We start from the raw sequence: 12,772 nt of genomic DNA, 5'->3' as shown, positions 1-12,772 counted from the left end.
AAATCTGTTAAAAAAATCTATCAAACACTGTCCAACCATACCAAATATAGGCTAGGCGTACTGTCTTTATTGTGTTTATAATTTTAACATATTTTTAAATTCAAGATTTTTCTGGTGTTGTGAACAGAGAAGACATGTTTTGTTGTAATTTGTTGTTTAGCTCACAATTCTGGATAGTAATGTTTCAACTTTAATAAAATGTTCTATAAATGACGTGTGGTAGAACTCCACTTCCCACAATGCATTGTGCAGAGGTGAAGCGGATGTTTATATTCCGCGTGAACGGTGAAGAATGTGCGAGCAATGACAGCTGCATTGAGAGATGGATCGAGAACGCAGAACACACTCAGCACAACACTCCAACACACCATTGATTCGTCTGTAAGTTGACATTGTTTTTAAGTCCGTCAGTGCGGTGTGGCATGACAGCCTGCGTTCTTATTTGGCCGATTCATAACCCAGCCTAATGAACTATAGCTCAGCTCGCTAACAGTTCCTCTTTTCTGGTTACATTTTAAACGTTTCGATCACATAAAAAGCCACATAAGGCTGAACGACATGGCGATGATAGAGCTAGCAGCCATCAGCAACAGCTTTCAGACTGACATGACCGGGATAGTTCATAACAAATATGAAAATTCTGTCATTTTCTCATTTTGTGTTTAATAACAGACATAACGTTACAGGTTTTAAACAACATATATATTTTTACTTATCTGACGTAAGCTAAATATTGTTTTTTGGGTGAACTATCCCTTTAACTTGTTATGTTTGTATTTATTCATTGAATGGCTTTCACTATTTTTTATTTACTATTTGGCAGTAATCAGCATGATGTTAGTTTGCTGTTGTCTTAAACCACTAGTATATACTGTGGAAGTAACAGAAATACATATTAACTGGAAAAAAAATCTTATAAATCTCTCTCAGCAGGAAGACTTGAGACAAGAAGTATTCTTTTTTTAGACTTTATGGTTCATGCCAGATTTTTTGCAAGTTCTGGAATACAGTTTATGATATATATTTTACACATTAAAACATGCTGTTTGCATGTCCTTGGATTAAATGAATATTCTGAGTCATATGCAAATTAAACTTTCAGAAAGTAATTTTTACTAACTCATTTTGGAAAAATATGCCAAACAATCTGTACAGAAATACACTTACGAATGGATGTACAAGTGTCAGTGTTGTAAGAAACTGTAGTCTGCCCTGACCCAGATTCCACTCCACAATAGAAGTTTGATCATGCTCAATTCCCAAAATGTCTTAATTATTATAGAAGAGAAGAAAATCAACAGTTATGTTGTTTCTGCACCATTTGGGATAATCACACCCTGAGCAAATGGTGACCAATTGTAGAATGGAAACGGGTGTGGGACACCGAGAACCATCTCAGACAATGGGGTGTTGGAACTTCATCAACAAACAGATCACAGCTGTTACGATAGGAGCAACTTCATTTATATTAAGGGTAGTAAACTCTAATTGTATAAAAGGTTTGAGTTAAGGATGTTCAGAGGTTTATTCTGACTCCAGGTACAAGAAGTACTTTGTCACTGGTATGCTGCAATAAACATCTTCATTGAAATCTTCAACGCCCTCATCATTTTTTCTTATAGTGTTATTTTATTATTATTTTCTAATTATAATTGTATTAATATTTTTAATTAGCTTTTATTATTTTAAGTTTTCACTTTAATTTTAGTTGCATTTTTAGTAATTTTATGTGCTTTTGACTTTTTTTGTATTGAAGTTTTTTTTTTCATTTCAGTTTTAGTTTAAACTTAGTTAGTTGCCACGGCAACATTTCTAATTTTCGTTTAGTTTGTTTAATATGTATGTTTTAATTCAGCTCTGTTTTAAATGATTTTGCAGTTTTAGTTAACAATAATGACTCTGCTGTCAATGCATCTATCTGTATTTGTTTTTCTGCGAGAAATTATTTTTCTGAGAGTTTAGCTTGTATTTAAACCAGAATGTTTCCTTTAGCGTTTAAAACATATAAGGTACTCTATGTATATTGTTCATATATCTATTCTTATGTAAATTGTCATTGAATGCATTTATGAATAATATACACTATTGAATTTAACTTGTGTTTCATAAATGAAGCCCATAAAATTACTTATCTTCCTTCATATTTCAGGGTTCTCACAGTCTTGTGTGATTTTTTGTTTGTGTGTGTCTCTCTATAACCCACAGGTCATGCATGCTGTTTGGCCTATAGCCTGTTCTGTGTAGAGCCTATCGTGCTGCAGTGCAGGGAAGAGAAAAGGGCTGTGCTTCCTGACTCAAACCCAGTCCTGCTGCTCCATGTTTCCTATGCTAACCCTTCTGAGCATGTTTTACTATATCTGTCTGCGGCGGCGCTCCAGGAGTGGTACACGGAGCGAGGCGTTGGGTAGCCGGCGGGCGGTGGAGCTGGGCCAGCGTTCAGCGCTGCCCGTCACTGTTGAGGTCGAGCAGTATGGCAAAGAGGTCCTGGACTTCAGTTCTCACTATGGCAGTGAGAACAGCATGTCCTATACCATGTGGAACCTGGCGGGAGTGCCTAACGTCTATCCCAGCTCAGGAGACTTCACCCAGACGGCTGTGTTTCGCACATATGGAAGCTGGTGGGAGCAGTGCACCAGCTCTGCTACCCCGTTCCGTCGTACGCCGCCCAATTTCCACAGCCTGGACTACCTAGAACTGGCCTTCGAGGAGCCGGTCTATCCCACAGCTGTGGAGGTGCTTGAGACCTACCACCCCGGGGCCATTGTCAAGATCCTAGCATGCTCGCTCAACCCTTTCTCCCAGAATCCTCCAGCTGATGTGAGGTAAAATGTTATATGTGTGTGAGCGAATGATCTGAATTTGTAATCAAAAGGTTGTAGGTACTAATCCCACAAAACGTGATCCATGGCATTTAGCCCCTGGTTGCCCTGCCAGTTACTATAAGCTAGAGCAGCGGTTCTCAATTCCAGAACGTATATGTTCCTTTCAAAGTGTAATGAAGTCTGCGAGACTTGAATTTAAATTGTATTTATTTACAGAGGTATATGATGTCACACTTGTCTATGTGTGAAGACATTGCGCAGCGTAAATCTGTGAATGAATGTTCCCGAAGTGAAGTAAACTTCAACTGATTTCCTCTGCTCAGGGAGTAGGGAGCAATGAACACTGTGTAGGGACCATGTCAATCGGAACACAGTTCACGCACAGAGCTCACTTCTAACGAGCTGATTATCTGAATCAGGTGTCTTAACAAAGAGAGACATACAAAATGTGCAGAGCAGGGGATCGCGAGGACTGGAATTGAGAACTGCTGAGCTAGAGAATTCATCTTTTATATGTTTATTTATTATTATTATTAGGCTATGTTAACCATTTATTAGTCGTTAGTAGTCTATTAACAAATATTGGCTTATCTGAAGAGTACATTATCCCAAATGAAAAATCACACTCCAGTAAAGCTTGTTCAGATATATTTCACTCAGTAAATGTTCGTGTTTTTGCTTATTTTAACAAAATCCATTAATTCTAATTCATTGTAATGCATCAGTAGGACAATCACATTTTTATTCCTTAACTATGCAATTTCATAACCAATATTACTAAAATAGCACCCCTTTAAATTGATCACATTTTGTTGCTTTGCGGCCTGAAAATGCCATTGTTTGTGTTTTGAGTATGATCATGTTGTTGCATTTTTTGCAGGTGGGAGGTTCTATGGGCTGGCAAGCCCAACAAAGCTCTGACCCCTCAAGCTCGCCAGTTCTCCCCCAGCATCAGGCAGATTAGTTTTGCCAGCAACCTGTTGCGTCTGGAGGTGAACAGCACTCTGTTGGATTACTACACTGAGCTGGATGCAGTGATCCTGCGAGGTGTTCGGGAGAGACCCATTCTGGCCCTCTATAAGATCCCTGTCATCGACATCAACGATCTGAGTGACAGTGAAGAGGAGATCAGTGATGCAGGAGGCCTCTGCTGCAGGTCGGGTGGAGAAAACAGGCACAACCTGGGGAACGGCTACTTTGATAGGCTCCCTTATGAGGTTAGCATCGGAAACTCTCACTGTAATTACCAGTGGTGATGCCTGTGAGTTTTGGAATGCTTAGGAATATATAGTTTGTGCCATCTACATGATTAAAAAACATAATATGTAGGCCAGATAGCAAAGATTGTTATCAAGAATTGTGGAAAACAGCACATGTTGGACCACAGAATGTTGAAATCTTCTATATACCAGACGGATATTGAAAAGGAATACTTGGGATTTGGTCTAGTTCCTCAAGCCCCAACTTGTGTGGTTGCAGTAGGTCTTTTTCAGATAATTAGAGACAATTTTATTGTAATTTAAAAATACCTTTCCAATTCGTAACCCCTCATTACCTGCATGCAGCTCAGATCTCTTGTCCAAACCACTGCCAACCTCACAGTCTCGTTACAGCAAACACGAAACATAATCTGGCCATTATCTGCTAACTGATATCCAGCTTCACACTTATACTATTGTTCACTCTTCCCAACAGTGCACGTAAGAAAAAACATAATCAGTGCCTTCACAAACGTCTTGAAAATCTTAGTGTCTCTGTCTTTACAAGTAACTGTTTTGATACACAAGAAGAATATTTAGCATGCCATGTTTTGGTCTGAGGGTCTCTGTTTGTTTGTGTTCACTTTAGCTAATCCAGCTGATTGTGAGTCATCTGTCGGTTCCGGACCTGTGCCGACTGGCTCAGAGCTGCAAGCTCTTTCACAAACACTGCTGTGACCCACTGCAGTACATCCAGCTCAGCCTGCAGCCGTACTGGGCCCGGCTCACAGACGCCTCTCTGAGCCACCTGCAGAGCCGCTGCACCCTCCTGCAGAGACTAAACATGTCTTGGACGGGCAACCGTGGAGCTGTGACGGCCGCTGGATTCTGCAGGTAATGGCGAGAGTCTCTTATCCAGATATTTAAAGTGTTTTGATCCACCAAATGTGCCGTAATAGTCCCTCCATCTCTGTCTTTTTTCCTCAAGTTTATGAAGGCCTGTGGGCTGAGTCTGGTGTGCTTGGAGCTGTCGTGCTGTCATTTCCTGAATGAAGCATGTTTAGAAGTGATCGCCCAGACGTGTCAGTGCCTCCAGGAGCTTAATTTGGCTTCCTGTGACCGTCTGCAACCTCAGGCCTTCAATCTCATCACCAAACTCCCTAATCTACGCAGGCTCGTGCTGTATCGCACAAAAGTTGAGGTGAGAGCAGGACTGAGATAATGCTAATTACTGATTTTCATGTAAAATTCTGATTTTTATGTAAAAAGCTTTTGGGAAATATAGGTTATTGATAAAAACAAAACTATTATTTTTTATGCATTTTTAATTTGTGATTACATTTCATTTGAATTTTCAGATTTTTAACCAAAAATTTAGTCATTATTATAGTTCAACAGTAATAGACAGGAAAATAATAATCTGTGATGCACATTTCCTGAAAAATTAGACAAATTAAAATTCTGCTGTAAAGCAGCATATAAATAACAGACAATGATGTCATTATTCAGCACAAATCAGTTCAGTGTTCATACATTTCAGTTCAGTAAGTGTAAAAATTCATCAGTTATGAAACAAGTACAATTCAGCAATAGACCTTAGTCAGGTTTAAACTTTACGTAGATGAAAATGAGGCTGTAAGGGTGAGAATTACTCACACTTTATAAAGGTCCTTCAAAACTGTTTTGTGGAGTTTTTGTCTACTTTAAAGGTTTTTTTTTTTCAGTGGCTGAACAGTCAGAACATTGTTAAACAACTGAACAGTCCATTGAACACATTATATGTCTGTCCCTCACAGTGGGAGGGTCCACTGTGAGGGACAGCCAATCACAACATTTTATTTCCCTGCTGCAGTACAACAAACATAAATACACAAGAAACAGAAGCTGTCCCTCTTTTCAGTTCCATACAGATTAGATTCTAGTCAGATCAGTTCCATACATGATTAAAGTGAAAGATTTGGGGGGGGATAATGATGGTTTTTAACATCAAAGCAGAAATTGCTAATTACTGATCCATGAAATATTATGTCCCCCCAAAGGTTGTGTGCTTTATCATGCATCTCTTTTGTTTATTTTACCTTTGTTTTATACTACATCATTAAAAAAGCAAGTTATCTTGGGAGTTGCTATTTTAAGCTGTTATAGTTACCTGTCCTTCTAATTATACAGCATCAAGCCTTGTAAGTCTTGCATACTGGTATTATCACCTTTAAATCAGTTCTTCATGCCGATACAGGCCCAAGCGTTCCACTAATATAGGGTCGTCCCGTCCCTCTGTGTGTGGTTAACTGTGAATCAGCATTTGTACTTGTATTAGTGCCACATCCAACAGGTATAACGTTTCTGTAGCTTTTCTGTAGTGATGGTGACTGCACGTAAACATACACACCAACACACAGGCGGCAGGCTGTGTCTGTAGCAAACCCACCTCTCTGTCATCATAGCTGTAAATAAAATGTCTTCTAGGGAACCTAATGGTGTAAACTAAATAACAATGGAAATATACACAGAACTAACTCAAAGAGAACTGTCAATCTTCAGATGGTTGAGTTTCATTTCACGTGACTGTTTTTGAAGCCAACACAATAATGAAAACAATGACTATATTCTCTTAGTGGTGCTCTCATGACACTTCAGCTTTTTAAATCAAAACCAACCCATTTTTTTTCTGTGAAACATCATATCACTCTACCTCCGATACGAGTTTCAACCATGTGCACCAGACCGTGAGGTCATATAATAGTTTTATTTTGATAGTTCTATTTAGAAGAGTATTGAATAGCAGAGTTAAATGTGTTGTCATCTATAATTTGTGATATCGAATGTGCATTCCTTTGTCTCCTGTAACTCCACTAGCATCTGAATAGAAGGTTATGTTATTCTCTCATTAGTGTTGTGTGTTAATCATCACCGTTTTCTCCATTTTATTTCTTTCCACATGCAGCAATCAGCCATATTGAGCATCCTCACATTCTGCCCAGAGCTCAGGCACCTTAACCTGGGAAGCTGTGTCATGGTGAGTCCACTGGACAGTGGAACTGATGTGTAATTGGTTTATGGCTAAAGCCAAGTTTGCAAATGACAGTGGCATCCATTAAAAATAATGGTCAACATAAAAAGGCTTTTGAAAATAATGTTTTAGCATTATGAGAATAAAGTCTTCCTTGTGTCCACCTTATTTATTTTTTTGTAATGAATGAGTGGGCATGACTATGTTTAACTTTGTTTAACTCTAATCATGATGATCACATTCAACATCTTACATTAAAGTCTTCACCCATTACAGTAGCAGCCATTTTGTACAGTGCAGTTTTCCAGTTTTTTCGCTGCTTCTCCTATAAATTTTGTCCAATTCTTATAAAAATTGGCTCATATGATCTTTGGACTGAGCCACAAAGAAGTGACTGAACAGATTTTTTTTATTCATCTTTGTTCAAAAGTTATTACATCACAAAATCAAGGAAGTCAGCCAAAAATTGGTTAAGAGGCTGTATCTCGTCAATCAACACAAAACTTGCTGTGCTTCATCAAGACTGTGGTCTGAGGATGCATGCTTAATTTGGGAATAGCACAACCTATGGCTCATGAGATATGGAAAAGGGCTATTTTTGCTAATAACTTTTGAACGGTTTGTCAGAAAATCATGATCTTGGTGTTGATGGATTCCTTTTTGCCATGCAGAATCCATAGAAACCGGTTTTGAATTTTGTCATAAATTGTGATGTCTTTTAAATGAGTAGACATATCGGCACAAAATTTGGTAGGCTTCATCGTCAGCATGTCCTGAAGGTACCTGAGAAGTTTTAACACAGCGCCACTTTGTGTTCCAGAGATTGGATTGTGTTCCATTGTCTGTTTTTCTCTGTGTCATTACCTTCCTTGGTTTATGCTGATTCTGACGATATCTCATTTGTCATTTTCCATCAATGTGCCTGTCCGCCATATTGAAATAAATGAAAAAAAATTAATCACTCCTCCTACAAACTTTGTCCAATTTTCCCCAAAATTGGCACAGATGATCTTTGGACCGAGCCGCACAGAAATGACCTCTCTGAATTTGACCATGCCAAAGTTTGTGGTGTTACGCTAATTAATTTAGCATGCTAATTGGTTAGGTTAATCATAAGCTACATTAAGTTAGCTTAGCATGCTCATGTCAGTAACATGCTAAGTTATGCTTTTGGGTGTTCATTTTCACACTGAAAGCTCTCCTTAGCAGCCTATTTCACGTCAACAAGTTGTAAAGTCACATACCCTGGACCTTTCAGGTCTTGGGTATGAGTCCTGTGTGGACCATGCCCAAAACCGCATTGTGCGAGAAATTGTGACTTTTCAAGAAAAATCTTATTTGAATACAAAACACTGTTCATCTATGTACAAATTCTTAATTTTGAGTAAATTCTCCACCTTCCCACTAGTTCAGCGAGATGAGTGACAGGCTCCAGACCCTGAGGTCACTGGGTTCCAGCCCAATGTGTGTTAACGTTTTGAAATTGTGTGTGATTTTTATAATCATGAACAAACAGGTTTATACCACAAATAGTTTTACTGTTTAGTTCACTTCTCGATATTCTAGATTACCTGTAGTGGCTAATGAACTGAAAGGTTTTTTTTTAGGAAAAATCTTACATCCACTTTAAAAATAAGGTGTACTTGATTTTATTTACTCAGTTGTATGACTTTAACCTTATAATTTGACTTTACTCTTGTCATTTATTATTCTATTTTAATCTCATAATGTTACACATTTATTCTCAAAACATGTATTTTTGAAATCTTGTTTTGAGAGTTTTAAAATCTTTTTTTTTTTATATATATGGCACTAAAATGCTATTGTTACATACCAGCCATACTACACAGTATGCAAGTTAAGGTTTAGTGTAGCTAAAAAAGTAATAATAATAATAATACATTGAAAATAGTGTATCAAAGGGACTCAAATGGTGTACTTTTTTTATGTTAAAGTAGGCATCCATGCATGTTTATTGGGATATTATTGCCCACAACCCCTGATACACAAGATTAGTTGCATCAGAGTGCAATTTTATGATCTGAAAAATAAAGGTTCCAAAAGGGAGTTTTCGCAACATGCCATAGATGCCATAGAAGAGAACCCATTTTGGGTTCCCCAAAGAAGCTTTCGGTGAAATTTCTTAGAACCATTTTTTGCTTAGTGTAAAGAACATTTAAAAAATCAAAAGAACCTTTTTCCTTTTCAGTTTTCCATTTCAAAGTGGCCTAATCCATTTGAATTTACCCTACCTCTTGTATTTGGTATGAGGTATGCAAATCGGTATGTTCCATTTCAGCTACAGGAACATTGGTTTGTCTGATTGTTCATCTTCATATGGTCATAGAATAGCTTAGAGACAGTTAATTATCGATGAGTGGTTCACTGTAGCTACATGGTGATTTCATCACAGATTGAGGACTATGATGTGGTGGCGAGCATGCTGAGCACACGCTGCCGTTCTCTGCGCTCCCTCGACCTGTGGCGCTGCAGGAACCTAAGTGAGCGCGGTCTGGCAGAGCTGGTTTCAGGCTGCAGGCTCCTGGAAGAGCTGGACCTGGGTTGGTGCTCCACGCTTCAGAGCAGCTCCGGCTGCTTCCAGCACTTGGCCCGCAGTTTGCCCCGCCTACGAAAGCTCTTCCTCACTGCCAACCGCACCGTGTGCGACTCTGACCTGGAGGAGCTGGCCGCCAACTGCAGCGCTTTGGAGCACCTTGATATACTGGGTGAGATAATTGCTGTTGTTTCTTTTTTGTTGTTGTTGAATTTAAATTGATCTAAGATATAAGGACTCAAACCTGAAAAACATTTTGGGTGAATGATCCCTCTTGAATGATCTCTTTTATTTTTTTTATTTTTTAATTAGGCACGCGGATGGTGAGCCCTGTCTCCCTGCGGAAATTACTGCAGTGTTGTCCTCGGCTAAAGCTGTTGGATGTGTCCTTCTGCTCGCAGATTGACTCTCGCTTCATCCAGGAGCTCAGTGGCCTTTTCCCAAATGTGTCCATCAAGAAGAGTTTCACTCAGTAAAACTCGATGGGTCCCGAGCAGGAGCAGCTTTACAGGATGGTCTTTAAGACCCTGGGGAGGATGGTGGTGCATGGTGCTGTGAACTTGCTGCCTTGAACTGCACAGAGCTGTGAACTGCTGGTTCGAAGATGTTATAGATGTTTCACTCGCTCTTAGTTTGAATTGTCTCACTATGTATTGAATCTCACACATTTCATCAGACCTCAGTTTTTGATCTTAATCTCAGGGTTTTATTTTTGTCTTCAGAGAGAGACGTTTGTAGTATGCTGTACTACAGCCAAATGGTTTTGTTTTAAACATACTTATTCAAGTGTTTCAGCACCAATGTTTTATTTGCTTTGTTAAATGTTGTCAAATCAATGTTAAATGTTGTGAAATAGTTTACTATGATTATTTATTGATTGATTCAGGGCCACATTGACTTGAATCGTGGGCACAGAAATCTTTTGTGGCAATACCTTGTTTGTGTGAAACTTTGCCCATATCTTGAGTCAATCCTGTTATGCACATGTATGTACACAATAGGGCAAATACCAAAATATAAGCTTTTCTATATTGCAAAACTTGACGTTTCCTTTTACAAAGGCGCATGCTATCCAGTAGATGAAATATCTTTGTGCCTTAGTTTTAAAGTTTGCTGGTTGTCTATATTGTGCTATGCTAAATTGTGATTTGCTTAAAATCACCCTAAACCAAAGGGTTTTTCTTTTTTCTTAATACACTTTAATTTTGAAAAACACGGATGGCAATGTACTTTATTATTTAAAGGTGTACAACTATTCAAGACAAAACAAGGATAAAATGTTTAGTGCTTTTGGTAAAAGTTTTTTAAGTGCCATATATATTAAAGAAAAAAAGGTTTTCAATTTGACTTGTGCTTTACTAGCAGTCTAATAAGCACACCCTGTAAACAAACTCTAAAGTTAATTAGAAACAACCTAATGTTAAATAGATTGTATTTATGTTAAATTGTACAGTAGCTACAGTGAATTACTTGTTGTCATTTTGGATATTGTATTAAATTTGTGCCGTTTGGAAGCAGGAGGCATCATGTCAGATCTGAGAGTTACAGTCGAGGTCTTGGTTCAATAAAGTGAGGCTTAATATTTTGTGTGCTTGTCTTTTGTTAGATTATAAAATAATTGATCTTATCACTAGTGCAAGTGGTTGGTCTTTATTATCTCCACCTGTGAGATTCAATAATTTGGTCAAGCTGAGAGTCAGAAACTTCCCTGGTCTTAATCCCTCCGAGTTTAACGGTGTATTAATAATGCATCTGGCAGTGACAGTCTCATTGGACTAACAGCAATGTAATGAATTGTTTATGTCTACTTTAATGATGGACTCAGGAGCTCTAACGTGCCCTGAGGACCTGGAGGGATGCAGTTAATTAGATGAAACGATTTCTTGATTTCTATACAGAAAACTGTCATTACAACCTTGTAAATAGATCAACAGCAGAAAGCATAATAACACTGTCTGCCTCTGCTTATAGACCCTGTAATTTAGAAGTGGCACTGCACTCCTACTACAATGGTTTTAGCATCAATATGCATTTGACCATTTCTCTGTTTTATACCTTTTGTAACAGAATCTAGTTTGAGGAGTCTTATCAACGCCTCACATAATGCATACGTTTCCTGATATAAACAAGTTTTAAACAAAAGAAAGCCTAAATATTTAAACATGTAATGCATAATTTTGCAGTTATAGTTTTAACCTTGAGTATATTATTTTCACAACATGAATTTTCTAATATAAAAACTTGACCCATCATAGATTATGATGCACTTTTCTAAGCCTAATCAAATTTTATAGGTTTTTTTTTTTTCAAAGCAATATACTACAGGTTGTGCTCTACAGGTTACCTCTATATTCATATTAATTTCTAATTGTTCATTTATATAATTATAAAAACGAGAAAATTAAAATACAGTATACACAGTAATTGATTAAGAGCAAAAAACTTCTATAGCATTCTTTAGAAAATGCAAGAGGTCCCATGCACAAGCTGCTTAATATAATTTAATATTAAAAAACAAAATCATTTCATTCATAGTTTAAGAAGAACTTTTAAAAATGGAGTCTGCAATATATAAAGGTTTTTTTTTTTTTTTTTTTTTTTTTGATGATGAAAGATAAGCTGGTGGACATTTAAAATGTATTCAAAATACAATTTCAGTGTTCATGTTCATTGTGGGTCTTATACCTCAGCAAAACTATCCATAGTTCAGAAAGAAAATTAAAAGTTCAGAAAATTCTCAAACGCTTCTGGTATTTTCAACCAAAATAGCCTGTTTTGGGGGGAAACTAGGAATAACTATGATTCATTATGATCCGTGGTATGTGTAACATTAAACTGTCCAAATTAACATGGAAGCATATTGAAATCAGAGAGCACCGAAGAAAACCGCGGAATGCTGAGATACAAATCGCCATGTGCTGCTGTTGTTACTTTAGGTGTTTTAGAATAAAACCTCACTAGATGGCACTAGAGGATAAGGATGACCGTTTCACACGGTATTAATAGCTGAACTCTTGACAAAACGTCCTGTTTTCCCAAATATGGAGAAAATGTTATCACTTTTAGTTCACTATCACTAATCGACACAATTATGAAAGCTATTACGAAGACGACAAGATGTTTCACATTATATGTAAAATAGATTTTTATGGTTTATTGTTGTCAAATGATATTAAAATTTAAATGA

The 12,772-nt window shown here is 37.6% G+C and overlaps 1 protein-coding gene across 1 annotated transcript; it reads left to right on the top strand.

Annotated features, from left to right (window-relative positions):
- The first annotated feature begins 225 nt into the window (after nt 1–225).
- On the top strand, nt 226–11,170 carry LOC109053008 (F-box/LRR-repeat protein 4-like). The gene is made up of 9 exons (XM_042772796.1): nt 226–381; nt 2,206–2,822; nt 3,703–4,039; nt 4,671–4,915; nt 4,951; nt 5,010–5,222; nt 6,966–7,037; nt 9,445–9,757; nt 9,898–11,170. Exons 2-9 carry the CDS (start codon nt 2,317–2,319, stop codon nt 10,059–10,061), a joined length of 1,851 nt encoding a protein of 616 aa, XP_042628730.1. The 5' UTR covers nt 226–381; nt 2,206–2,316; the 3' UTR covers nt 10,062–11,170.
- Nucleotides 11,171–12,772: the final 1,602 nt, after the last annotated feature.

Source organism: Cyprinus carpio, chromosome A16 (assembly GCF_018340385.1).
Source record: "Cyprinus carpio isolate SPL01 chromosome A16, ASM1834038v1, whole genome shotgun sequence".
Lineage (NCBI taxonomy): Eukaryota > Metazoa > Chordata > Actinopteri > Cypriniformes > Cyprinidae > Cyprinus > Cyprinus carpio.
Note: the sequence above shows the minus strand (reverse complement) of the source record. Positions and strands in the feature narration are given on the sequence as shown.

Coding starts and splice junctions, on each gene's coding strand:
- LOC109053008 (XM_042772796.1), top strand. CDS start 2,317: ATGTTTCCTATGCTAACCCTTCTGAGCATGTTTTACTATATCTGTCTG. Junction 5,223..6,965: donor TGTATCGCACAAAAGTTGAG/GTGAGAGCAGGA, acceptor TTCCACATGCAG/CAATCAGCCATATTGAGCAT. Junction 7,038..9,444: donor ACCTGGGAAGCTGTGTCATG/GTGAGTCCACTG, acceptor ATTTCATCACAG/ATTGAGGACTATGATGTGGT.